This window comes from Castor canadensis, chromosome 4 (genome assembly GCF_047511655.1).
Source record: "Castor canadensis chromosome 4, mCasCan1.hap1v2, whole genome shotgun sequence".
Lineage (NCBI taxonomy): Eukaryota > Metazoa > Chordata > Mammalia > Rodentia > Castoridae > Castor > Castor canadensis.
This window is the reverse complement of record NC_133389.1, coordinates 91,144,677-91,170,021: the sequence shown is the minus strand read 5'-3', so window position 1 is coordinate 91,170,021 and position 25,345 is coordinate 91,144,677. Positions and strand designations below refer to the sequence as shown.

The window sequence follows — 25,345 nt, the reverse complement described above, 5'->3', positions numbered from 1 at the left end:
ATTGAGGGGAAAGCCTTAAATGGACATATTTTTTTTATCAAAACATAAAATTAGTAAAGCATATTAAGTCAGAGAATGATAAAAGCCATGTTTTTGGAAAATTAACCTGCTCTTACTGTATAAGATGGATGTGAGGAGAAACTATAGAAATGTCCATAAGTGTGGTAATAAGAGCCAGAAAGAGTCGTTGAATGGATGTGGTAGTGGGCCTGAAAAGTGGTAGCTATGGTAAGTCTAAGAGATATTGTGAAACCAATTCACAGCCCTCAGAGATCTAAAGTTGTTAGAGGAGAGACAGAAACAAAATTTGAGAAAGATGAGTTAAAGATGATTCTAAAGTTTCCATCCCATTACGGTAGAGTACAACAAAATTGGAGAACATTCTGGTTTGGTGAGGATAGTAAACAGGAGGTAATAAGTTTAAAACACTGAATTTGATGGAAACTTGGGACTTTCAAGTAGCCATTTTCTATAGGATGGGGCTTGTGGGAAAGGATGGGTTGATATGCTAACTTGAGAGATTTTGAGGTCCTAGCAGTGGGTGAGATGGTTGAAGGATTGTTGATGGTGAGAAACTGGCAGAGGACTGAGCCAAGGAGGCACACCCACAACTGGAGAGAAGTGTGCAATTCAAAGAAATAAGAGAGGAAGGAGAATAGGGAGAGAGTTTTAGAAAAGAAAGTAGTGGGAAACAAGATCAAATTGGAAAAGAGATTATAAGGCAGATGTGAGAAAGAAGTATAAAAGATTAAATGGCAGAATGGAGACAAAAAAATAGATGACAAAGAATAAAGAAGGAAAATATGGTAAAGAAATGGAGGGTTTGAGTATAGGTTCACTTTTGTTTCAGCTGCAAGGCAATGGAAGAGCCACTGGAAGAAGCTCCTCGCTCTGAAAGAGCTCTTGCTTTTTCTGGAAGTCAGGATAGCAGAAGGGGGGATAGATATAATAGTAATGCCCCTTGGGAACTAACTGGGAGTCTCTGGTGTTCAAAACTCTGTCAATGGGGCTTCAATGCTAGATGGGAGATGTGCTCAGAGTAGCTGAGTGCCTTTGTTCTTGGCAAGTGCAGAGCAAATGTGATTTCCAGCTGATCATTAAGGGTTCCACTTAGCAGCTTTGCCTAAAACAAACCAGTTAGCCCAAAATATTTGAAGGGATAATAGCTGATTACTATTTATTTAACTTCATGGTATCTCCCCTTCCACTCACTAAAGAAAAAAGATTGTGTGGTCTAAGGTTTTTTGTTGTTGTTTGTTTGTTTTTTAATTACTGGATGATCTGCAAGTCCCTGCATTACTCTGATTTCAGTTGCTAGCCATATAGTGTTGAGATCATCCTCACTCCCCATGAATGTTCCAGGGTAGTGTGGAAATTCATTGAAGGAAAAGTCACTATCAGCAAAAACATCATAAAGTCTTCACTACTCTGAACAATGCATTAAAGTGTCCCAGGATCTAGCTGGAAGACATAGAGAAGTCTGTCCCTTCCAACAACCCACCAGCAGAAAGATGAAGGGTAAACATCATCCACACTGGGGACTCATGGAGAAAAGAAGCCACCTACTTCTGGCTTTAGTGGTTCAAAATCTCTTCCCTATGCCCGAGCACCCCACAGAGGTAGCTGCAATGAGAATGAAGACATCAAGTTCAATCTGATTCAATTTATGTTGAGTCAAGATCTGGCCCTTGATAACTTTTAATTCTCCATAGAATTTAAAGTTTGGTGGGTGCGTAAATGTTGATTGATTGAACTTCAGCTTTCTTAAATATTTCACTGGCTCAAAATCTCAAAGTATCTGTTCATTTTTTTCCCTTGAATATTAGCTTCTTTAAATAAAAAATATAAAACAGCCAATCCATACTGTTATGGTTTAGATATAAAGTTTTCCCCACAAAAGACTTGAAAAGTGTTGAATGCTTGATCCCCATCATTCAGAGGTCGTTGGACCATGAAGGCTCTGATATAATCAATTGATTCACCCACTGATGAATTTCTAATTTGATGACATCATTGGAAGGTGATGGAAACTTTCAGAGGTGGGGCCTAAGGTGGAGGAATTAGTTCACTAAGGACATGTTCTTGGAGACTCTCACTTATCAGGACCCCTTCCTCACTCTTGTTCTTTCTGTTTCCTGACCACCATGAGGTGAACAGTCTCCACTGCCACACGTTTGCCATGCCCTTCTGCCATGATGTTTGCCTCACCACAAGCCCACAGCAATGGGGTCAAGCGACCATGGACTGAAACCTCTGTAACCATGAGCCAAAATAAATATTTCCTCCTTTAAGTTGTTTTTCTCAGGTATTTGGTCACAGTGGTGAAAAATTAACACATATGAATTCTTTTGTTTTTACATCTCTTTCAGTGAAAACTATTACCTGAAGCTTCATCAGGATCCAAGACTAACAAAACTTGACAAAATAGAGCAGGTTTTAGAAATTAGAACTAGACCTTCCTGTAAAATTGTTGGGGAGTAATCTTATCAAAACGCAATATTATGTTTCTTTCTGACAGAAACTCATGCTGAATCATTGCTTGACATTTGTCATGAAGCAAACTCCTCTCCATCTGATACCATGACAGTTACCAAAAATCAAACCATAACATTGCAAAGCATCAGCAGCAACGAGGTAAGATGTTCCCTTTAAAGAAACAAAATAAGGTCATGCTTGTTCTCTCTCTAGAGATGACCCGCTTTCAGTCTATTCAAAGTATGTGTTCCTTTTCTAATAAACTTTACTATCACTTTTACTTAAAAAAAAAAAAAGATTTTAAAAGGCAAAAAAATAGGTAACCTGCTTCATCTACCACTTCATTTGTATTGTTTGAATATTTTATAATAATCATAAATTACAATTATATTTTGATGTTATCACTAACAAATATACAGTACAATTAGACACTCTTCTAAGAGTTTATTTTCAGAGTAGTGTTATTCAGTTCTGAGTCTCGTGGGTGGGTGTGTGTGTGTGTGTGTGTGTGTGAGTCACTATGGATTGCTATAACTAAGTACCATCGTAACTAGGTGGCTCACGAACAATAGGAATCTATTTCTTACAGACCTGGAGGCTGGAAATCTAAGATCAGGGTGCCAGCATGGTTAGATTCTGGTGAGGGCCCTCTTCTGGATTGCACACTGCCAACTTCTCATTGTATTCTCTTGTGGTAGAGAGAGAGAACTTTCTGGGGTCTGTTTTCTGTGCACACCAGCACATCATGAGGGCTGGTTCCCTTGCTGTGGGCTTGAAGTGAGACTGAACATCATAGTCAGGACTTGTGGTAGAGCAAAGCAGCTCACCTCATGGCAAACACAAAGCAGAGAAGGGGCTAGGCACAAGATATACCCACTAAAGCAGGTCCTGAGTGATCCACTCCTTCAACCAGGCTCCACCTCCTATTTTCTACCATTTCCCAGTAGTCCATTCAGTTGTGAATCCATCAATGAATTTATCCACTTATGACAGGCCAGACCCTCATGATCCAATCACCTCTTAATGACAGGATCCACCAGCTAGGGACTAAGCTTTCAACACATGAACCTTTTAGGGAACACGTCCTATCTAAAGCATAACACAACATTGACAAGTGTATCACCTGTAGTGGGGGACGGTGATATGGAGCAACCTATGCATATGTAGGGACAGTGGTATATGGGAATTCTGTACCTTCTCAGTTTTTCTGTGAACCTAAAATTGCTCTTTAAAAAGTTTACTTAAAAACAAACAGGGGTTTTGAGTTTTGTCTAGGAAAATAAAGTTATAAAGTAAAGTATAATTATATTATACTACAATATACTGCTGCATAGTACAATGCCCATGTCATCATAATTGTATTTTGGGATTGATTTAATAACAAAGAAGTGACTTTACTGAGGGAATGGGAGTAGAGCATGAGAATGCTAAATTGTCAACTATTACATAAGAAGTGAATAGGTGATGTCTTACTCAAAATAATTATCTAAAGATATGAATGAAGAAAGTACTAAAGAGACAGCTAAGTGTTTGGAAGTGATTACCTCTGAGGAAAGAGATAGAGAAGAACATTACTGTTTTGTTATAAATCTTTTAGTATTATTTGATTATTGAAAATTATGCAGTTTGATTTTGATAAAATTTTTTTATTATATGAAAGTAAAAATGGCTAAAACAAGACTTATCTGGGGCATGAGGTAAGAGGAGTTGAATAGAAACTTTTATTTTTAAATACTATTTGAACATTTTATCTTTGCTCACTTATAATCTTTCTAAACAGGTTAATCTGCATCTTGCCAGAGTGGTTTTCATATCCTGAATCTCATGGGGGCTCCCATTGCCCCCAAGGGACACTTGGCAAAGTTTGCAGACATTTTTGGTATTGTCATTGGGCAGAATGCAAGTGACGTCTAATGGATAGAGTGTAAGAATGTAGCTTATCATCCTACAACACACAGAGCAGCCTCACAATGAAGGATTATCCATCCTCAGATGTGAACAGTGCTGAGGCTGAGAAACCCCACTGTGGGGTTTGGGTAGCTCAGTGGTAGAGCTCCTGCTTAGCATGCTCAATGACCAGAGTTCGATCCCCAGCACACACAAAACAAAATAAAAACCAATACCCCCCCAAAAAACTCTACTAGATAATAGGTTTTGTTATAATTTTAAAGGTTATACTGTTTTAGTTACTAATATTATATAGTAGTAGAAATAAAATACCTATAGACCATTATTTAAAGTGAGTGCCAAGCATTAGGAGTTGATGAGCAGACACATTTACTTTTCATTTTTATGATACATGTAAGTAATTTTATTTTTGAAAGAACTAAAACATTTCTTTATATTAGTACATTGTTTACATGCAACTTCAAAACCTGATTTTGAACTTTCAATGTCTGTTTTCCTTATTGTGGTTGAAATAAAGTTTGAACTTATTTTTGAGGGTGAAATAGATTTCTTCATTGTTGGACTTGCCTTTTCTTCCCTGTGCTTTCTCTACGGTTTGAATAGCAAAACCCAAGGTCATCCTTCCAGTCTTTACTTTGAATGGAGCATTGTGTCTCTCCTTGTTTGTCTGAAATTGGTGTTTACAGTATACAAATGCAAGCAGCCGCCTTGCTTGTAGGGCTGCTCCTGAGAGGCTGTTCCTAAACTCTCCCAGGCTTTTTTCATCTGAGCAGAATCTTCTTTCCCAATTTAATTGCATATGACTCGTGGGTTGCTCTTCTCTTACCTGTGTTTGGAGGTTTATTGTTTGCAAGTTAGACTGCTATGCTCCATTTCTCATCCATCTCTCATCTCCTGGGTGGTTGTCGATGGTGTATGAAATTCATATAGGTTTGGGATTTGCTGATGCTTTCTCTCCTTCATTCACTACTAGGAGTCATTTTTTCAGGTCTCCTTCTTGAGGCACCAAGCACATCTTAAAGCCTTCCAGGATTAACATTCTTTAAGAGATTAGAAAATTCTGAGCCGCTGTGCTTTTAGAAGCTTCCTGTCTATGATCACCTTCAAAGAAGGTCTTATTTCCTATATCCTTTGTGTTTGTGGTGTTTATAGTTTTTCAGTTTATTCCAGGGTAGAAAGTTTCATCAGGTTCTTATAGGTATTACATATCCTTACTCTTATTTATGTATTTATTTATTTTTGGAAGTACTGGGGTTTGAACTCAGGGCCTTGCGCTTACCAGGCAGGAGCTCTACCACTTGAGCAAAAACATCAGCTCAATATTACATGCTTTTTTTTTTTTTTCTGCGTAAAGCTTGTAACTTAGGTTTGAATATCCTTTCTCTTCATTTTGCTTACTGTTGTTAATTCTGCTCTTTCTGATTCTTGTGGAAATTCTTAATTTCAAACTTTTCATGGTAGCAAGATAGCAGAATGATTACAAACTCTGAAATCAGACTTCAGAGTCTAGATGTAAATCCTGGCTTTTCCACTGGCTAGCTGTATAACATACTCAACTTCTCTGAGCTACATGTGTAAAATGAAAGTAATGGTTTCTACCTGTAGAGTTGCTGTCAGAATAAAATTAGCTAATATAGTAAGATGCATAATACAATGCCTGGCACTACATACATAACAACACTAGTCATTAATGTGTGTTTGTAGGTAGGTTTGTCTACACTCTGCTGTCTTCCAACTTTTCCAAAAGGACACACTGATAAATTAATTGAGCAGTGGAGACTGACCACACCTCATTAATCAACAAACTGGATATAAGAATCAGTTGTACATTTAACAGTTCCAAATGAGGCTCCTATGTTCACAAAGTGAATCATTATAAACATAGAAAATGTTAGAAATGTGCTTTGTGGTCTTAGAAGGTTCTAGACTAAGGAGCTGACCCAAGCTTGATAATAAAAAGAAAAACTCAAATGGTTCGTAAGCCTGTAAAATCATCTCTTACTTTTTCTGTAATCACAGTGTGTACATTCAAATAATAATAAGACAACCAATCTCACATATTACATTAATTAAAATGAAAAGAAGGGCCAGGCATGGTGGTACACAGCTGTAATCCCAGCTACTCGGGAAGTAAAAGTTGGACAATCATAGCCCAATACCAGCTCTGGGCAAAGGTGTGATACCCTATCTGCAACATAACTAAGGCAAAAAGGGTGTGGTTCAAATAGTAGAGCATTTGCCTACATGCTCAAGGTCCTGAGTTCAAAATCTAAAAATAAATAAAAATGAAAAATGGTGATAATTGATAAGGGAGAAGTAAAACATACCCACCTACTGCCAATAGAATATAAAGAGATACAAACTTTATTTTAAAGGAGTGTGTGTAAAAAATTTTTTTCATGCTCTTTAGATTAATAATTCAATACCTAAGAATCTACTTTAAAGAAATACTGTATAAATATTAATATATTATTAGTATTAATCCCAATGATGTCCACAGCACTGGTGTGATAATGAAGAATTTAAAATGGACCTTATTATAGAAATACTATTATGACTTTCTGATTGATATGTATTGAAGGAAAGAAACTTCAAATTCCATTAAAATGATGTTTACTGAATAAGTAATAAATTTATCCTTTTTAAGTTATAAAGAAAAGAGGTTTATTTTGATTGATGGTTCTGGTCCAAGGTCCAAGAGACATCTACAATGTCCTTCTTGCTGGCAGAGACCTAAGGGAGCATAGGGTTTCTCATGGTGAGAGACGGGGAGCACATATATTTATCTTTTTGTTTTGTGACAGTGTAGCCCAGGTTGGCCTTGAACCTGGCCATATTCCTGCTTCAGGCTTCTAAGTTCTGTAGTACTTATGTTTATCCAAGTGAAAACGCAGATACAAAGTTATAATTTCAAATAGATTTTCAAATACTTAGGAAAAAATAAAGGAAAGAGGTTTTCTATGTTAACAGTGCTTACTTTTTAGTTGTCAGATTGTAGTAATTTTTTTTCTTTTGCTTTTTAAAATACATTTTTGTATTTCTGTATATTGTGAAAAGAGTAAAACCTCCTTTGTATTGGGAGGGAGAGGATCTTGCTCAATAATGGTAGAATTTTTGAAATGCAGAGGACAAGCAGTGAAATTGACAACAGTCTAGGAACAGAATGAAGCCATCTGCCACTGATAGCCAGAATGGTCTGACATAAGGTACCTTACCTTTGCCAGGAGATAGACTATGCTTTCAAAATAATGAATTGTGGGCTGGTGGAGTGACTCAAGTGGTGGAGCACCTGCCCATGGTACCCTGAATTCAAACCCCAGTACTGCCAAGAAAAAAAAGTATGAATTGTGGAGGGGTGATAAGAAAGAGTAATGGAGGGAGTGAATTTGATCAAAGTACATTATATTCATGTATAGAAGTATCACAATGAAATCCCTTTGTACAATTAATATACGCTAATAAAAAAGTACAAAGTAAAAAAAAAAGTACAAAGTGTGGCATGAAAGTAAGGTACAGTAACTAAGTTATTATGATTGCATACCTAAAGATATTTTTCAATAGCAGTATAAATGGAGGCTTTTACTTTCGTTATTTTCTATGATAATTAAAATGAACAAAGCAAAAACTCCCATGTTATCTTGGGGATTGATGTATGAAATATCAGAGGCTTTTTGTGACTGAGTGTTTGAACTGTCAGGTAACAGGCACCTCCTTTAGGGCAAAGACTTTTAACTCAACAGTCCCTTCAAATAGGTGACACACCTAGATCATAGAAGTGAGAGAGCTAATTGGAACACCCAGATGCATCTATCATAGCTCTAGGTTTTTTTTTTTTTTTTCTTTTATGTGGTGCTGGGGATGGAATCCAGAGCCTGGTATATACTAAGCATGTACTCTACCACTGAGGAATACTCCTAGCTTGGTTCTAGAAATTTTAAAGCACAAAAATCAACAGCAACAACTTCTAAAAAAGGAACCTATCAACAACAGTGAATTTTACTAAGGTCCAGTTGTGGCAATGCAGGCCTATAACTCCAGAACTCGGGAGGCTAAGGCAGGAGGACTGTCAGTTTGAGGCCAGCATGAGCTACATAGTGAGATCCTGTCTCAAAAACAAAAACAAAAAACCACAGTGAATTCTACTAAGAAGATATTTTCCTGTTATAGAATTCAGAGTATTTTTTGTAAGTCAAATTGGTTTTCAACTTTGTTTTTCAGCATGATGATGATTTTCTAGAGGGCAATATGGAAGTTTGGAAAGTCATGCATCATGATCATACCAGAAAGCTGTCATAGTGAAAACTCTAATCGGCTTTGCTGCCTCCTTCAGTCTAGGGTTCTATCTGTAGCTTCCACAAGGGACAGGGATTTCCATCATCACCATTTGTAAATGATGCTGCAGGGAGGCATTATGGAAAAGATCATGTTCCTTTGGGGTTGTTCACTGTGACTGTGGCCGAAGGATTCTTTCCAGTTACCCATTTAGATGGAATTTGTGGCAGCTTAGAGGCCTGGATACTGAAATAATAAAGTATGAAATATTGAATTTCTATGTGTCTATGTGATTTCAGCTTTGATCTTCATTTTTGATTATGCAATTAATCACATCTGTAACTGTGTGAGCCTGTGCTCCAGGGCCAGAGCCTTTCCCATTATTTTAGTCCTAAATACTTTATCCAATTTAAAAGGAATCCATAGTGTGAAATGTTAGCATTGGAAAGTCAACATTTACTCTGCCAATAAAGTAGCACTTTGCATAACTGAGTTTTTATTTTCTGGTATTGCAGGACTTTAACCAGGATGATGACTGCAGTCAGTCCATATTGGTTAGTGAAGAACAAAATTCCAGGAGTGAAGGACAAGACTGGCCATCCAGGATAGAAGGTATCTGCTTCTGGGCTAGATGTGTTTACAGAGATAACATTGATTATTTGGGTTTCTCCTCAATTTCAGAAGCACTCAGGGCAACTTTGAAAACACAGAAAAGCATAGAGGAAAATAAAAACCTCCCAACATTCTGTCTTTTAGTCTACATATGAATCAGTCAGTCTTAGCAAATTGTTCCTGCCCAAATGGGCAACCCTCTCCTGGCTTTTCTCTGTGGTCCACCCCACTCAGCTCAGCGGCCATTCTCTGTCCTTTTTCTTTTTGTCTGACAACATGCTTTCCTCTCAAAATCTTCCATCCAGGAATTTGTCCAGTAATTTGTCCCCTTGCAGAATCAAACATTTCTCTATCAACAACCAGTGGTTCCTGAGCTGTTGGTTCCCTTGAGGGGAAGGTGGGAGAGTGAACTAGTGAAAAAGCCCCAAAGCTTAGCCTTTTATTCTCTGAGGCAGTAAGTCAGGAATTTTCCAGAACACCTATTTCGAATATATTAGCCTGCAATGTCCCTGAGTGTTCTTGCAGACCACAAGGTATTTGCAGATTCTTACTTCAGAAAATAGTCACAACAGTGATCACATTTGTGTAACCTCCTTCTCCCTATCCTTTTCCTCCTCCTCCTTCTTCTGCAGTGGGACTGGGGTTTGAACTCAGGGTTTTGAACTTTCAAGGCAGGTGCTCTACCACTTGAGCCATACCTCCAGTCCATTTTATTCTGGTTATTTTGGAGATGGAGGTCTCATTAGCTATTTGCCCATGCTGGCCTTGAACTGAGCTGGCCTTGAACCATGATCTTTCCAATCTCAGCTTCCCAAGTAGCCAGTATTACAGGCATGAGTCACTGGCACCTGGCCCCACCCATAACCTTCTTAAATTAAATGTTTATTGAGCTGCTCCAGTTTCTCTCTGGCAGTTTTCTGGCTTCCATCTCTAACACTCCAGGAATGCTGGCCTCTGAACTGTTTGTCCTGTCCCTTTGCACCTCACTGAAGGCTGCCATTCTTCCCTCACCTCTGTCTCCTTGGCCCCTTGTGCTGGCTGCCCTGGCTTGGGCAGACTCCTGATTTTCTCAAATTCATTGAGAACCTCTCCCTAGGCTGAAGGCAGAGACTAATTTAGTAATAGTTATAATTATGAACACCCTTAAGTCTGGAAGAACCAACTACAATAAACAAATCCTGTTCCCCTTCCAAACATCTCCTTGTGGTCTGCCTTTGACTTTCAAATCTGAGTTCTCAGAACCCTGATACTGTCCCTAAGCACCTTCCAGGAGGTTGAATATTTCATTTATTCTGCTCAACTTGGAGATGACTTGCCATTTGAGGTGCTAGTTGCTCTTTTCAAATTGGTTTTCACTTAAGAGCTATAACACACTTGTAGTTTTAAGCCTTAGTAAGTTGAGTTCAAATTTCAAAGAAACAATGATCTTTCTGATGAAATTTCTCCTCATAGTTGATAGACTTCACTTCAGCTAGCTACTCCTTTCCATCAGTCTAAAGTAAAAGTGTCATGAGCATTATCGTGCATTTTTTCATCTTAAATATTAATGTCTCTTAAAATATCAATTTAATCTCTTCACATCCCATTTACATGTTATTTCTAGCATACCTCTAATTTTTATGGTCAGAGTGCTCACACACTTTATGAAGTCCTTATGCATATACCATGTGACTATTGTGTTGTAAACACAATATATATTTAATCATTTCATTTACATCTGTCTGTCCATCATAGTATTCTATTAAAAAGGGACTATCACTAGTTAAAATACATATAACGTAATAATGTTTGGAGTACTCCCATAGATCTTAAGATTCTTGGGGGTGGAAGGTGTTGCTCAATTGTAGAGTGCTTGTCTACCACGTATAAAGCCCTGGGTTTGATCACCAGCACTGTAACCAATCAATCATCAATCTATCAATTGTTTTAAAAAAATAACTTAACAATCCTTATGGAGAACTAAAGTGTTCTTGCAGTATGCATTTGTTTTATTATGGGCTTTTGCAGAGGATACTGTGTGAAATATAATTTATGGTCAAAAAATCCTATTTTATGCTTCCTTCTGTTGCTGAGATGACAAGCACATACCACCATTACTAGCTATTGGTTGAAATGGGGTCTCCCTAATAGCCCCCACCCCTGGATAACCTCAAACCTTGATCCTCCCTATCTCAGCTTCCCAAGTATGTAGGATTATAGACATGAGCCACCAGCACCCAGCAAAATTCTTCATCCTTTTTCTTAGTACAAAAATCTTCTTTCCTTGAGAAAGGTGATTAAGAAACCACCTGTTTTCCTAGAAGATATCAGACACAAACATTCTAGACTAGAAATTGAGACTATAACTTTACTGTTTTCATGAGTAAAGAAGAGTCTATTTTCTAAAATTATTGGATTAAAATTTGTGTGTGTGTGTGTTATTGGAGATTGAACTCAGGGTATAGGCAAGTGCTCTACCACTTGGGCTGTACCTCCAGTCCTTCTTGCTTTTAGTTTATTTTTTTCAGATAGAGTCTTGCTTAACTTTTATTTGGGCTGGTCTCAGATTGTAATCCTCCTACCTCTGCCTCCCAAGTAACTGGGGTCACAGGTATGCACTTTCATATCCAGTCAAAAAATTTTAAATACAATGTAAGTACATCAGGATTCTTAGCCACAGTTAGGAGAACCTACTCTTAGTTGGGTTGAAAAGGAAGGGATTTGTAAAAGACATTAGAAAATTCATAAACCTTTGAAAAACCAGAGCTGCCTCAGTCCACCCAGGCTGCCATAACAAAGTGCCACAAACTGGATGCTAGAACAGCAGAAGTTATTTCTCGCACACCCATGTTTATTGCGGCACTATTCACAATAGCCAAGTTATGGAAACAGCCAAGATGCCCCACCACTGACGAATGGATTAAGAAAATGTGGTATCTATACACAATGGAATTTTATGCAGCCATGAAAAAGAACAAAATGTTATCATTCGCTGGTAAATGGATGGAATTGGAGAACATCATTCTGAGTGAGGTTAGCCTGGCCCAAAAGACCAAAAATCATATGTTCTCCCTCATATGTGGACATTAGATCAAGGGCAAACACAACAAGGGGATTGGACTTTGAGCACATGATAAAAGCGAGAGCACACAAGGAAGGGGTGAGGATAGGTAAGACACCTAAAAAATTAGTTAGCATTTGTTTCCCTTAACACAGAGAAACTAAAGCAGATACCTTAAAAGCAACTGAGGCCAATAGGAAAAGGGGACCAGGAACTAGAGAAAAGGTGAGATCAAAAAGAATTAACCTAGAAGGTAACACACACGCACAGGAAATTAATGTGAGTCAACTCCCTGTATAGCTATCCTTATCTCAACCAGCAAAACCCCTTGTTCCTTCCTATTATGGCTTATACTCTCTCTACAACAAAATTAGAGATAAGGGCAAAATAGTTTCTGCTGGGTATTGAGGGGGTGGGGGGGAGAGGGAGGGGGCAGAGTGGGTGGTAAGGAAGGGGGTGGGGACAGGGGGGAGAAATGACCCAAACTTTGTATGCACATATGAATAAAAAAAAAAAAAGAAGTTATTTCTCAGCAGTCTAGAGGCTGGGAGTTCTAAGGTTAAGAGTTTGGCAGGGATTAGTTTCTGGTGAGGGGCTCACTTTCTGGTCTCCAGAACTCTGCTTTGCTCTCACGTGGCTTTTCTCTGTGTGCAGTGAGAAAGCAAGAGAGGATGAGCTATGTGGCCTCTTATATGGACACTAATCCTGTAGGACAGGGCCCCATCCTTATGACTTCATTAACCTTGATTTCTTCCTTAGAGGTTCCATCTCTAAATACAGCCATTTAGGGAGGACACAGATATTCAGTTCATAACAGGAAGATTCTATTGTTGATTTTCTAGAAGACATCCCATAACTACACCTCAAAACTGGTCACTTCTGACCCTCAAGCCATGCTGCCTCTGCCATAATTAAGGAGCTGTTCCCATTATCAACCGAAGCGCTCCATCCCTCTGCCAATACCCATTTACCACAAAGGATGCCTGTGCCTTATCTTTTTTATGCAACTCACATACATCAGTCTCTCACATAAGCTTTCCAAACTCTAGTGGTACAGTGTGCTGGAAAATATAGTTTTTAAAAAGTCTGTGCTGAAGCAAGGTACCAGTAGCTCATGACTGTAATCCTAGCTACTTGGGAGGCTAAAATTGGGAGGATCACAGTTTGAGGCCACCCTGGACAAATAGTTCAAGAGTCATTATCTCCAACATAACCAGAGAAAAACAGACTGAAGACTGCAGGTGTGGCTCAAGTGGTAGAGTGCCTGTTTTGCAAACATGAAGCCCTGAGTTCAAACCCCAGTGCCATCAAAAAAATAAATAAATAAAAAGTCTATGCTGGCACTCACAATTTTGGAAATTATCTAGATATGAAGAGGAATGTTTTCAATTTTGGTGCCTACAACCCAGACAGAAATGCCCACCGTTCAAACAGAATAAGGAGGACACACAGGAAAGTAAGACTTTTCTAGAGACAGTAATTTTTCTTCATTGAACAAGTGAGCTGGGCCAGGTTTTAAGTTTCCATTTTAATAATGGCGCTAACACAAATAATAAATTAATGATCACTTTCTGATTTTTTTATGAATATCATTTTCACCTCTTCTGTGAAGAAAGTATGTTTCTGGCTACATTGAAACGTTGTCTTTTAATTTCTCTCTATGGTAACATTTTCTGGCAGGGTTAATTTACACCTTCTAATGTGAAAAATGTACTCAGTCACGATAAGTGTTCTATTTTTATCCATGACAAGACATCATCGTTTCTGGCCTACTGAGTAGGCTCAGAGCGCTTATCTAGGGCTCCTCAGCCACTCAGTGTTCAAGAAACAGAACAAAGAGAATTGATACACTTTTAATGATTTCAGAGGCAGTACATTCTGTAAGCTACTCCCACCCCCATTTAGGACCAACAATTAGGATGGCAGCCATTAGCTCTTAATTGCTAAAAAGGCAGGTGTTCCTGACACTTGCTTATTTTCTTTGTTCTTGGTTTGGAAAAGAAGCCATCCAACTAGACTTTTGAGCACATTAAGTATACCTAAACCATTCCGGGTTTATTCAGTCTCCATAATTGTAAAAGCACAGTCTTTTTTTTTTTTTTTGGTGGTACTTGGGTTTGAACTTAGGGCCTCATACTTGCTACACAGGTGCTTTGCCACTTGAGTCACTCCGCCAGCGCCAAGCACAGTCACTTTTAAGTGTGTGCTCATTTGAATACACTCTACTCAGTTTTCTAACTTCCACAGCAAAGTATTAAATGCACCTAGCCTTCTTCCCGGAGCATCCTTTTCACTGACAGTATAGTTATTAGGAATATATGCTGTATGTTTTTCTTACTGTAATGTGTCATCTAAGTTTTTACACTCAAGGATGACTGTAAAAATGTTATGAAAGACATCCATCTTCCTCTCAAGTTGGGGAGTGACCTTGAGCGTGTCACACAGATTTGTGGCTATTAGCATCTTCATCTCTAAAACAAGGCTTGGATCACATAACCTCTGTGCTCCTCCCAGCTCTGTAATTCCAAGCCTTTATACTACATAGTGAGCTGATAAGATCTTTGAAAACTTAAAAAAAAAATTGACCATTCCAAGGAAATTTCATTTTTATGGAGGCATTCCTTGCTATTGTATAATACTAGAAAATATACAATCAAGCTGTCTTATTGAGAAACATGAAGAAAACCAAGGCTAGATATATTTTCATTGTACTGCAAAATATAACATTGGATGACAAAGATAGTAAATGCTGTTATTATTTGTCTGATTATAAGTAAAACATTTCTTTTTGGAAATTTTTTGATGCACTAGTCTCATTAAATGGCACAGGTATAAAAATCAAACAACAAAAATGCTGTCACAGCAAGTGTGGTGGTATATTCCTGTAATCCCAGCTACTCAGGAAGCAGAGGTAGGAAGATCACCATTTGAGGCTATACTGGGCAAAGTTAGCATGAGACCTTATCTAAAAAACAAACTAAAGCAAAAAAGGGCTGGAGGTATGGCTCAAGTGATAGAGCGTGCTTGCCTAGCAAGGTTGAGACCTGGAGTTCAAATTCCAGTACCACACACACACACACACACACACACACAAACACACGCTGTCACCATAGTGGTTCCTATATATTAGACAACATATCCAAAGTCCTTAAAAACAATAAAAATCTGCTAAATAAGATGATGACGATGATGGTGGTAGTGATGGTAGCTATGAGTAACTTTCCCCAGGCCACACAAGAAGCAACATAAAGAGGCATGTAGGCCCAGATCTGCCTGATTTCCCCCCTTCTCTTATTCTCCTTGAGCTACTTAACCCTAGCATTCACTCAGTGGTGCTTATACAACATTGCTTCTCCAGGCATCAGCAGTCTGAGTAAAGAGCTCTGACAAATGCCAGGACAGGAATGCACACTGGGACCAGCATTTCATCCTCCTGGAAGGACACTACTCCACACTCCCACAACCCCGCACACTTGGATCGCAATGCCAACAGTGTTGCCGCATTCTTTACTCTCTTGTCTCTACGAAGGCCATTGCTCTATCTTGTTTAGTTCTAGGTCTGTTGCCCAAAGCCCCGGGCGTGGCATGTGTTTAACAAAAGTTCATTGAATGGGGAAAAAAATGAATGTACAATCTTAAAGTACGGGCAATTTTAGAATGGTTCGCCCTGATTTTTTTTATTTAAATCTGCTGAATGTTATACTATAAGCAAGCTTTGATTCTGTAAGTGGGAACTTTCCATTTAAGGGTTATGCTGGGAATCCTTCTGTGGAATCAAACAGGAGATGACCAAAATTATAGATACCAGAAAGTTGTTTTGGGGCCACATAAATTATCTTAGTGAATGCTCACAACAGTCCTATGAGGCAGGTGTCATTGCTTCTACTTCACAGTGTAAAGTGTAAAGACATTTTTACTTGCCTCTACTCAGAGGATAAATGACACTGTTTCTCATGAAACTGTACTTTACATCTGGAACGGTTTATTATAAAGTTTTTTGGTTTTTGCTCTTTAAGAAAACATTGATTTAGAGCCTGTCACATGTTAGACAGGAAAGAGAGAAGCAAGGCTAAAGTTCCACCTCTGGTTAATGTCCATTCCATAATCATTAAGAACAAGCTAGCTAACAAATGAGAAATAAAATACTTTTCCCATGCACCACTGGAATTCATTATTTCCTTTTTCCTTCTACTACTGTCGTGAATTTCTATAGGTGTTGAGATTATTGTGACTTTTCCAAGAGATCATCCTCAAGAAATGCGCCAAGAAGATTCGAAAGAAAACAAGTAAGGAATATCCTTTGAGGTGTTCAATTGGAATTTAAACAGGAAGTGATGATACTTGTGTGGCAACCTACCTTTTTAGTAATTCAATCCAAAACAACCCTCTAAAGCAAAGGTCACAATAAATATTATGTAACAGGGGCCAGATAATAAGTATTTTAGGCTTTGTGATACATATGGTCTCTTTTGGCAATAATTCAACTCTAACAGTGGCTTTAAAGCAACCATACGCAATATGTAAAGAAATGAGTGTACTTGCTAGTAGCCATTTAAAAAATTGTAAAACAATTAGACAATATAATCTTATGTTCATTGGTTAGATAATGGAAAAATGGTGCTTATCTTCTGCATGATTTTTCTTTTTCTTTCATTTTTATGGTATTCATTTTTATTGCAATTTACAAAAGTATCATTACACAGTGGATTGGAAATTTTTAAAATCATTTTTACATTTACTCACATGTGTATACATTGTTTGGGCCACCTCCCCCCTCCCACTTCCAGGCAGAACCTGTTCTGCCCTCTTGTTCTCTGATTTTGTTGAAGAGAAAGCATAAGAGATAATAAGAAAGACATAACGTTTTTGCTAGTTTGAGATAAAGATAGCTATACCGAGAGAATCCTAGCATTGCTTCCATGCACATGTGTATTACAACCTGAATTGGTTCATCTCTACCTGACCTCTTCACTTCTTCCTAGTCTCTTCCCATAGTGGCCTCGGCCAGTTTAAGATTACTATATTCGTTCCTCAATAGTGAGCACCTCAACCACATTCAAGTTTTAGGTTTCCTTCCCTTTCCCTATTCCTTCCACACACATTCTTCTCTTTGTGTGTGACCCATGTCCAATAATATTACTGCATTTGTTTTAGCTCTATAATCCATATTATGGGGGAGAACATGTGATTTTTGCCTTCTGAGCCTGGCTAACTTCACTTAAGATGATGTTCTCCAGTTCCATCCATTTAATTGTGAATGACAAATTTTCATTCTTCTTTGGATTGAAAATTTTGAAAACTGATTCTTTACTGAAGGTAGTTTGAGAACCATTGGACTGGTCAATGAATGCCTTTGGAGATCCAAGGCACAGCTCCTGTACCTGCCCTTTGTCTGTGATTTCTCTGCTCCAGAAAATGGGGACTAGGAAAACGGAAGTGAACTAAGACTGAATCCATTCAGGCCATTGTGCCAGGCACAGAGGACAGAGGAGGTAGGGATTAGGCCAGAGTGGAGAGGTCTTGTCCTCTTGGGATTCAATCATTTCTCTCAGCAGCACCATTTAGAAATAGTTCTCCAAGAGTTCCAGTGAAGTCCCTGGCCTAAGTATTTGAGATCCAAAGGATAAGGAGAGTGAGTTAGTTAGCTTTGGCTCACTGTGACAAAATGCTTGAGATAGTAGATCTAGAAGGAGAGATTTATTTTGGCTCAGGGTTTTAGAGATTCTAGTCCATGATTGCTTCGGCTCCATTGTTTTGAGGTCTGTGGAGAAGCAGTGTGTCCTGGCAGGAAGCATGTGGCAGAGAAGGCTGCTTACCTCATTCTCGTGAGCTTTCTCACAAGCTCTTGTTCTACCGACCTAACTGGGGGCAACTGGAGCTGCAGAAAGGACAAAGGGTAGACAAACATGTAGAAAGTTGGGGCCAAGTGTGCTGGGCGCTCAGATGGAGACGCACAACAGCCTCGTTACTTCTTTTCTCTATTATTTTCTTTTACTTTGCTTCTTTTCTTCTCTATTCTTTAAGGCCTTACTTCTTTATTATTCTTTAAAATCTTGCTTCTTTTCTAATCTTTAAAGTCTCTTTCCTTAGTCTTGCATTGTCCCATGTTTCTTTAATCTCTCGTAAAGTCTTGGTCCTCAGACTCACAGATACACAGCAGCCAGCAGCAGCAGCAGAGTCATCCTTGCAAGCAGCCCACCAATCCAACCATCCTCCAATGCAGTCCCATCAATCCATCAATCAGTCCTCCTTCAGCAAGTCTTTTATATACAGTGGTAAACAAGGAGGTGGAGCAACAGTTCTCAGGGAGGGGTGTGACTTGTAACAAGAGAAATGTGTATTACTCTCTGAACATAAACAACTTAGGAAAAGCAGCTGTGCTGCTGGGGCCGTGCCAAACTCAGCCTGTAGACCACTGAGCACAGCTGTGCTTGTGTCAAGTCTCATAGGCTTCTCATAATCTCTCCCCACATCTCATGGGTGACCAGGGAGCAAAAATGGAGAGAAGAACTGGGAGGGCAATGTCCCCTTTAAAAGCATGCCCCTCAATGACCTCGCTTTTTCCCACTAGGCCCTACCTCCTAAAGATTCTGCCACCTCCCAACAACTAAGCCCATAACACATGAGCCCTTTGGGAACATTCCAGATCCAAACTGTAGCAGTAAGTGAATATTAAATCAAACATCCCTCTCCTTTTAGTCACATAACTCCAGTGCATCAAGAATGGGCACGAGTGCATTCTGTTTCTCTCCCAAATGAAATTGAGATGGTGGACCTCAGGAAAAAGACCTTGACCACACAGACTTTCCTACTGAAAAAAGAAGGAAGTTCCAAGCAGCTTTGCAATGTGAACTTGGGCCTTTTGTTGCCAAGACCTTGCTTAGAACCAAGCATCTCCAAGTCTGTAACCAAGGAAGAGGCTCCTCATTTTCTGAAGGGGCAGCAAAGAAAATCTGAAGGTAAGCTGAGCATTTAGTTCTACTGCAATTCCTTTATTCCTTTGGTCAACAAACATTTATTTGTTATTCTGGGCACTAATCTAAGTGTTAGAGATACAGTAGTGAGCAAGACATAGTAATCATTGCCCTCATAGGGGTGGGGAACAGGCAAAAACTAGTAAACAAATTTAGTACATCAGATGGTAATAAATGCTATTGAAGAAATGGGCAAAATACCATATTCTGGACAGCTTCTAAATAATAGAAATATATTACTTACAGTTATAGAAGCTGGCAAGTCCAAGATCAAGGCTTCTGGTGTCTGGAAAGGACTCATTTTCTTGTTCTTAGATGATCCCTTCATGCTGAGTCCTCAGATGGTAGGAGAAGCAAGCGAGCTTCTTTGTGCCTATTTTGTAAGGGCATTAATCCCATTGATGAGGGCTCCATTTTCATGTCCTAGTCACTGTCCTCAAGGCCATTACCTTGGGAGTTATGATTTCAACATATGAATTTGGGGAGCAGGGACACAGACAACCAGATGACAGCAGGCAGTTTGAGATCTTAAATAAGGTGAATGAGGAATAGCATCAGTAAGATAGTAATCTGAGCAGGTAGCTGAAGAAGAGGGCATGCACCACTAGTATACTTCCAGGAACAGCACTCCAGAGAGCAAGAAGACAAGTGTAGCTGGGCAGAGTGAGTGCAGGGCAAGTGTGAGGGGGGGGAAACCCGAACTGTATCTGGGAGGGCACAGATTATATAGGATCACATAATACATGGGAAGATTTGTACGCAACATGGGGAGACTTCAGAGGGTGGTCTGAAATTAAAGATGCTTTTAAAATAGGTACAGAATTACAAATTATATCTTATGTCCATTTTCCTGAATTACATGCAGCCTTGGGTAAGAATCCCTATGCTTTTTCTCCCTTCATATCTTTTAATTTGTATTTCTCTCTCTCTCTCTTTTTCTCTCTCTCTGATTCACTTCCAGTTTACTGATCATCTTCAACACTGCCTAATTTGCAATTAAGTCCATCCATTGAAACATTTTTCTCCAATGTTTCATAATAAGATTTTTCAGATATGCAGCAAAGGGGAAAGATTTCTTACAGTGAATACCTGTATACTCACCTAGATTCCACCTTTCACATTTTACTCTAGGTGTTTTATCATATATTCATTCATCTATCCATTCACTGATCCATCTTAGTTTTGTTGCAGTTAAAAGTACATTGCAGATATCAGTATGCATTTCACAAAAATTTCAGTATGTCTGTCATTACCTAGAGTTCCATGCATGTTTGAAGATTCTTTTCATTGGGAAAAAAGTGTATGTTCAGCATACACTCACTGAGTATTTACAAATGCACACGCCTGTGAAGCCCAAACCCTTCTTAAAAGATAAAACATTAACGTGAGTCCTCATCCCACCTCCCAGGCAATATAGCCTACTCCCATGAGGCAAGTACTGTTCTGAGTTTTTTCTGCCAAATTTAATTTTGCCTATTCCAGAATTTCATATAAATGGAACTTCACAGCATATTTTCTTTTAAACACTTTTCCCCCCAGTGGTACTGGGGTTTGAACTCAGGACCTCACACTTGCTAGGCAGGCACTCTACCACTTGAACCACTCCTCCAGTCCCCAACATTTTCTTTTATGTAAGTTTTTTTTCCACTTAGCTTGATGTTTTTGAGATTTATCCAGGTGTTTGTATGTTCTTTTTAACACTGAATATTACTGCATTATAAGAATATGCCACTGTCTGTGGGTCCAGTCTTCTATTGATGGATATCAAGGCTGCTTCTGCCTTTTGATTATTATAGGAAAGTAATCCTGATCATTCTTGTACAAGTCTTTTTGAAAGACCTTCCTCTTGGGTAAATTCCTAAGAGTAAAATTGCTAAGGATAGCTGTTTGTATGTTTAGTTCTTAATAAATGGCCAGAACTTTTTTCCAAAGTGGTTGTACCATTTCACATCCCTATAAACAATGTACAAAGTTCCAGCTGCTTCACATCTTCACAAGCATTTGGTGTTAGCAGTCTTTTTAACTGTGGTAGGTGTAGAAGGCAGTCATGGTGTATTATTATGATCCATTTGTTCGTTTTTTAAATTTAATTTTTAGTTCAACAATTATATTTTATTTTCAAAAGTTTCTTTTTCAAGTATTCTTTTTTTTTTGAGAAAGTCATGCTTTGATTTCATCTTTTATTTCTTCTAAACACTTAAGACAGTGTTATTTTTTACATTGCATTTGATAATTCCAATATCAGAAATCCCTGTGGAGTTCAAATCTGTTGTCTCTAGTTTCTACTGACTTATACTGCTATTGACTTTTTTTTTTTGAATACTTGAAAATCTTGATTGTGAGCTCATATTTGTTTGGTGTTTATCTGTGGGAATTTAGGGGGACTACATTGAAGATGCTTTTTTCCACCAGAAGGATTTGAGTTGTTTCTGCTCAGTACCAGGGTCCTTAATGACTCAAGTTCACTTCAGCTTCATTCTTGGATACTCAAGTTAATGTGAGAGTCTAAGAGTCGTCTTTCACTTATACTGAGCCCAAGGCTTAGTTACCAGATGGTAGCATTGACACCAGGCTTTCTTTGCAATGGGACAATGTCATCTTTATTATTTGCTTAACACTGTCCTACTCTCATCAGCCTAAATCACCAGGAACAAACTTATAATACAACATGTTGCATTTATTGGCTGATTACAAAGAAGTAGACCCCAGAGGGACGGGGAGGCATCTTTCCAAACAAGGGTGAAAAAAATTGAATAATTCTATGATTTAAATGAGCAGGCCTTTAAATTTTTAAAAACGTATGATAAAATATACGTAAGATAAAATTCACCACTACAACCATTTTCAAGTGTATAGTTCAGTGGTATTAAGTATGTTCACATACACCACCATTTTTTTGGTGGTGCTGGGGATCGAACCCAGGATTTGCACATGCTAGGAAAGCACTCTACCACAGAGGTACATACTCAGCCCCTGTCCACCACCCATACCACTCATCTCCAGAACACCATCTTGCAAAATACAAATTCTGTGCCCATTTAGAAAATAGCTTCCTGGGCTGGTGGAGTGGCTCAGGTGGTAAAGTGCCTGCCTAGCAAGTGCGAGTTCAAATCCCAGTACTGTCAAAAACTAACTAAGTAAAAATTCAAAAATTACAAATAACTTCCTATTCCCCCCTCACTAAAAACCTTTGATAATGACTATTCCATTTACTGGGTCAGTATGAATTAACCATTCTTACTCTTTTTTGGGGAGTAAGGGGAGGAGATAGTAGAATTTGAACTCAGGGCCTCCAGCTTGCTGGGCAGGTGCTCTATCACTTAAGTCATACCCCTAGCCCTTTTTTGTTTTTGTACTTTTCATATAGGAGCTCATGCTTTTTTACTAAGCTGGCCTCAGACCACATTTATTCTGCCTCTGCCTCCCACATAGCTGGGATTATAGATGATACCACATGCCCTGCTTATCAGTTGAAATTAGGTCTTATTAACTTCCCCCCAACACCAGGCTAGATTTCAACTATGATCCTCCCCATCTCTGCCTACCACGTACCTGGGATTTTGAGTTGACTCTTCTTCAATTCAATCTTCCTTTATATAAGTAGAATCATACATTATTTGTCATTTAGTGTCTAGCTTATTTCACCTAGGAAATGTTGAAGCAGGGATACCATAGGCTGTGTGTAAAGTGGCTAACAATATGGAGTATGAAGTAGACCTAGAGTCTTGTTCCTTAAGATCTATGAAAATTAGCTCCCAACTCCCAGCATCTTCTCTTTAGTAGCTCCTCTTCTTTTGCATATGATCAACATTAGGATTACTGGAAGCTTCCCACTCCCTAAAAGAGTACTGTTCTCTCTGCAGGAATATGATCGCATCCTTCAGGTCCCACCTTATATATCACTTCTGGAAAATCTTCCTAAACCTCTCCATGAATGGCTGAGTTGCCATTCATTTGAGCACCCTAGGATCCTGACCTTACCTGTGACCCACCTCCATGTTGAATCGTATGATTCGTTTATGTACCTGTCTGCACTAGATTGTAAAGGTTTGCCCCTATGAGCAGCTAGCATCACCTGGCACATAGCCCGTTTTAAAAATGCATATTGAATTATAGCAATGATAATCATAATCATTTATTGAAGCTACTATTGCAAGGCACAAATATCCACTGGTAACATTAGTATTTCTTGTTTCAGAAGTGAGGCAACTGATACCTAAAGAAGTCAAATATGTGCCCATGTGTCCAGGTCATGTCACCAATGAGTTACAGAGGCTGGGTTCAAATCTGAGCCACCTGTCTCTCGTAAGCATTAAGCCAGCTATGTGCAGAGTTTACACCCTCTGGCTCAGTCCCATGTAGGTTAAGAAGGGGAAAAAAGAATAAGCAAAGCTGAGACAGGATGATCATGAGTTCCAGACCATGTTAGGCTACATAGAGAAACCCTGTCTCAAAAAAGAAAAGAACATGGATAGTCAGTCTCCTAGGAAGATGCAGTCAGAGAAAAGGAGGGGTAGTTGGTACAGGTTTAACCTGGAGCGGAGAGCGGAGGGAGACACTGATTGCAGTTCTTGGAAGCATTTTCCTCTCCTATTCAAGCTGCAGTGAACTCTGAAGATGTGACAAGACCCATACACAGGCCACAGTAGTCTTGGTGAGGCTAGTACTTTGTGCTGGGGCTGCTCCACAGGTGCTATAATCTTGTGTGAAAGTGTCAACTTGGGTTCCTCAAACTGTTAGGTCGACGCTGATGGGAAGGCCAAATTGGAGCCAAATAATAAAGTAAGCAGGCTTGAAGCAGGCTTTATTGAGAGCGCGCTCTCGGGCGAGGTTCACCGTCCTCAAAGAGCAGGGCCGGGGAAGTCGCGCCGGAGAAATGGCAGCCCAGTTTTTATATCCTGGGTGAAGTCAAGAGCTTAAGGTATTATGGGGCATCGGGATAGGTCGAGGTTTGGTGGGGAGGAGCTTGGGGTAATATGGGTCAGGACCCATTGCCTGCCAGCAGGAGTTGCCATGGTAATCATGAAGGGAAGGAGGGGATGGAGTGGAAAGTGAGCAGAGAGTCCCTGATCGCCATGGGGTGGCTGCCCACCAGCCAAACACAAACAATTATTTGTTTGCATTTCTTTTTTATTTGTCTAATGCAATTTTTAAAAATTAGACAATCACTGTATGTTTATTAAGAAGACTTTAAGCCAGGCATGGTGGTACATGCCTATAATCCCAGCTACTCTGGAAACTGAGGCAGAAGGATGATGAATTTGAGGCCAGCCTGGACTACACAGTGGATCTCTGTCTGAAAAAAAAAATCACAAAAACTTTGTGAAACATAGATGAGCAAAACTAAAAAATAAGAGATAAGTGCAAATAGTTCTTTAAGATTCTTTCTTCCAGAGTGTGTTTCTGTGTTTTCAAATACCATGTTTATAATGCTATTTCTTGATTGTTAGTCTTCCCAATCTTGTGCTTAAAGAAAAAAAATACAATGTCTCCATTATGATGACTAGGTTAAATATTTGTAGCTGAATCCCATAGTATACTGATTACATTTCCTTTCTTTGCATTTATCCCGGCTTAACAACTGCTTCATTTCACCATTTGCTTACTTTATGGGTATCCATCACTAATTTATCCCCTTCCTGCTTAATGCACCTGTAAAACGCACATCAGATACCTTTGCTTCCTTTTGTCTTTGGAGGCTGCTCCTGGAATCTTCTGTCTTCTCTTCTCACTCTGTTCTGCCTGCTCTTTGGCCCTACCAGCCAGCTGCTGAGAATTCCCTCACCCCCTGCTCTGTTGAATGAATCCCTGAGTGCTGGACACAAAAGTTACTTTTCCCTGGCCTCCTCCGTCATTCAGTGGAGCATGTTTTCCAGTGGCTTCTTGAGAAAAGGTTCATGGAGCATGTTAGTGATCCTCTTTTGTTGTCTCGAATTCATCTGCGCTCTTTTCTTGCTTCCCTTTGTTTTGCTCTCTGTATTTTCATGGTGGAAGATCTCAATCCTTGGTTACTTATGCGTATTGAGGACAGTTGCACTAGTGTGTGCTATGTTTGAGTGGGCTT

General features: G+C 39.1%; 1 protein-coding gene across 1 annotated transcript in view; it reads left to right on the top strand.

The window, feature by feature from the left end:
- Map3k19 (mitogen-activated protein kinase kinase kinase 19) overlaps positions 1-25,345 on the top strand; it is a 53,494-nt gene that overhangs the window by 10,135 nt on the left and 18,014 nt on the right. Inside the window, exons 5-8 of the mRNA XM_020168413.2 lie at positions 2,519-2,634; positions 9,171-9,267; positions 16,521-16,593; positions 19,007-19,266. Coding sequence (XP_020024002.2) covers positions 2,519-2,634; positions 9,171-9,267; positions 16,521-16,593; positions 19,007-19,266 — 546 coding nt within the window. The remainder of the gene's footprint in view (positions 1-2,518; positions 2,635-9,170; positions 9,268-16,520; positions 16,594-19,006; positions 19,267-25,345) is intronic.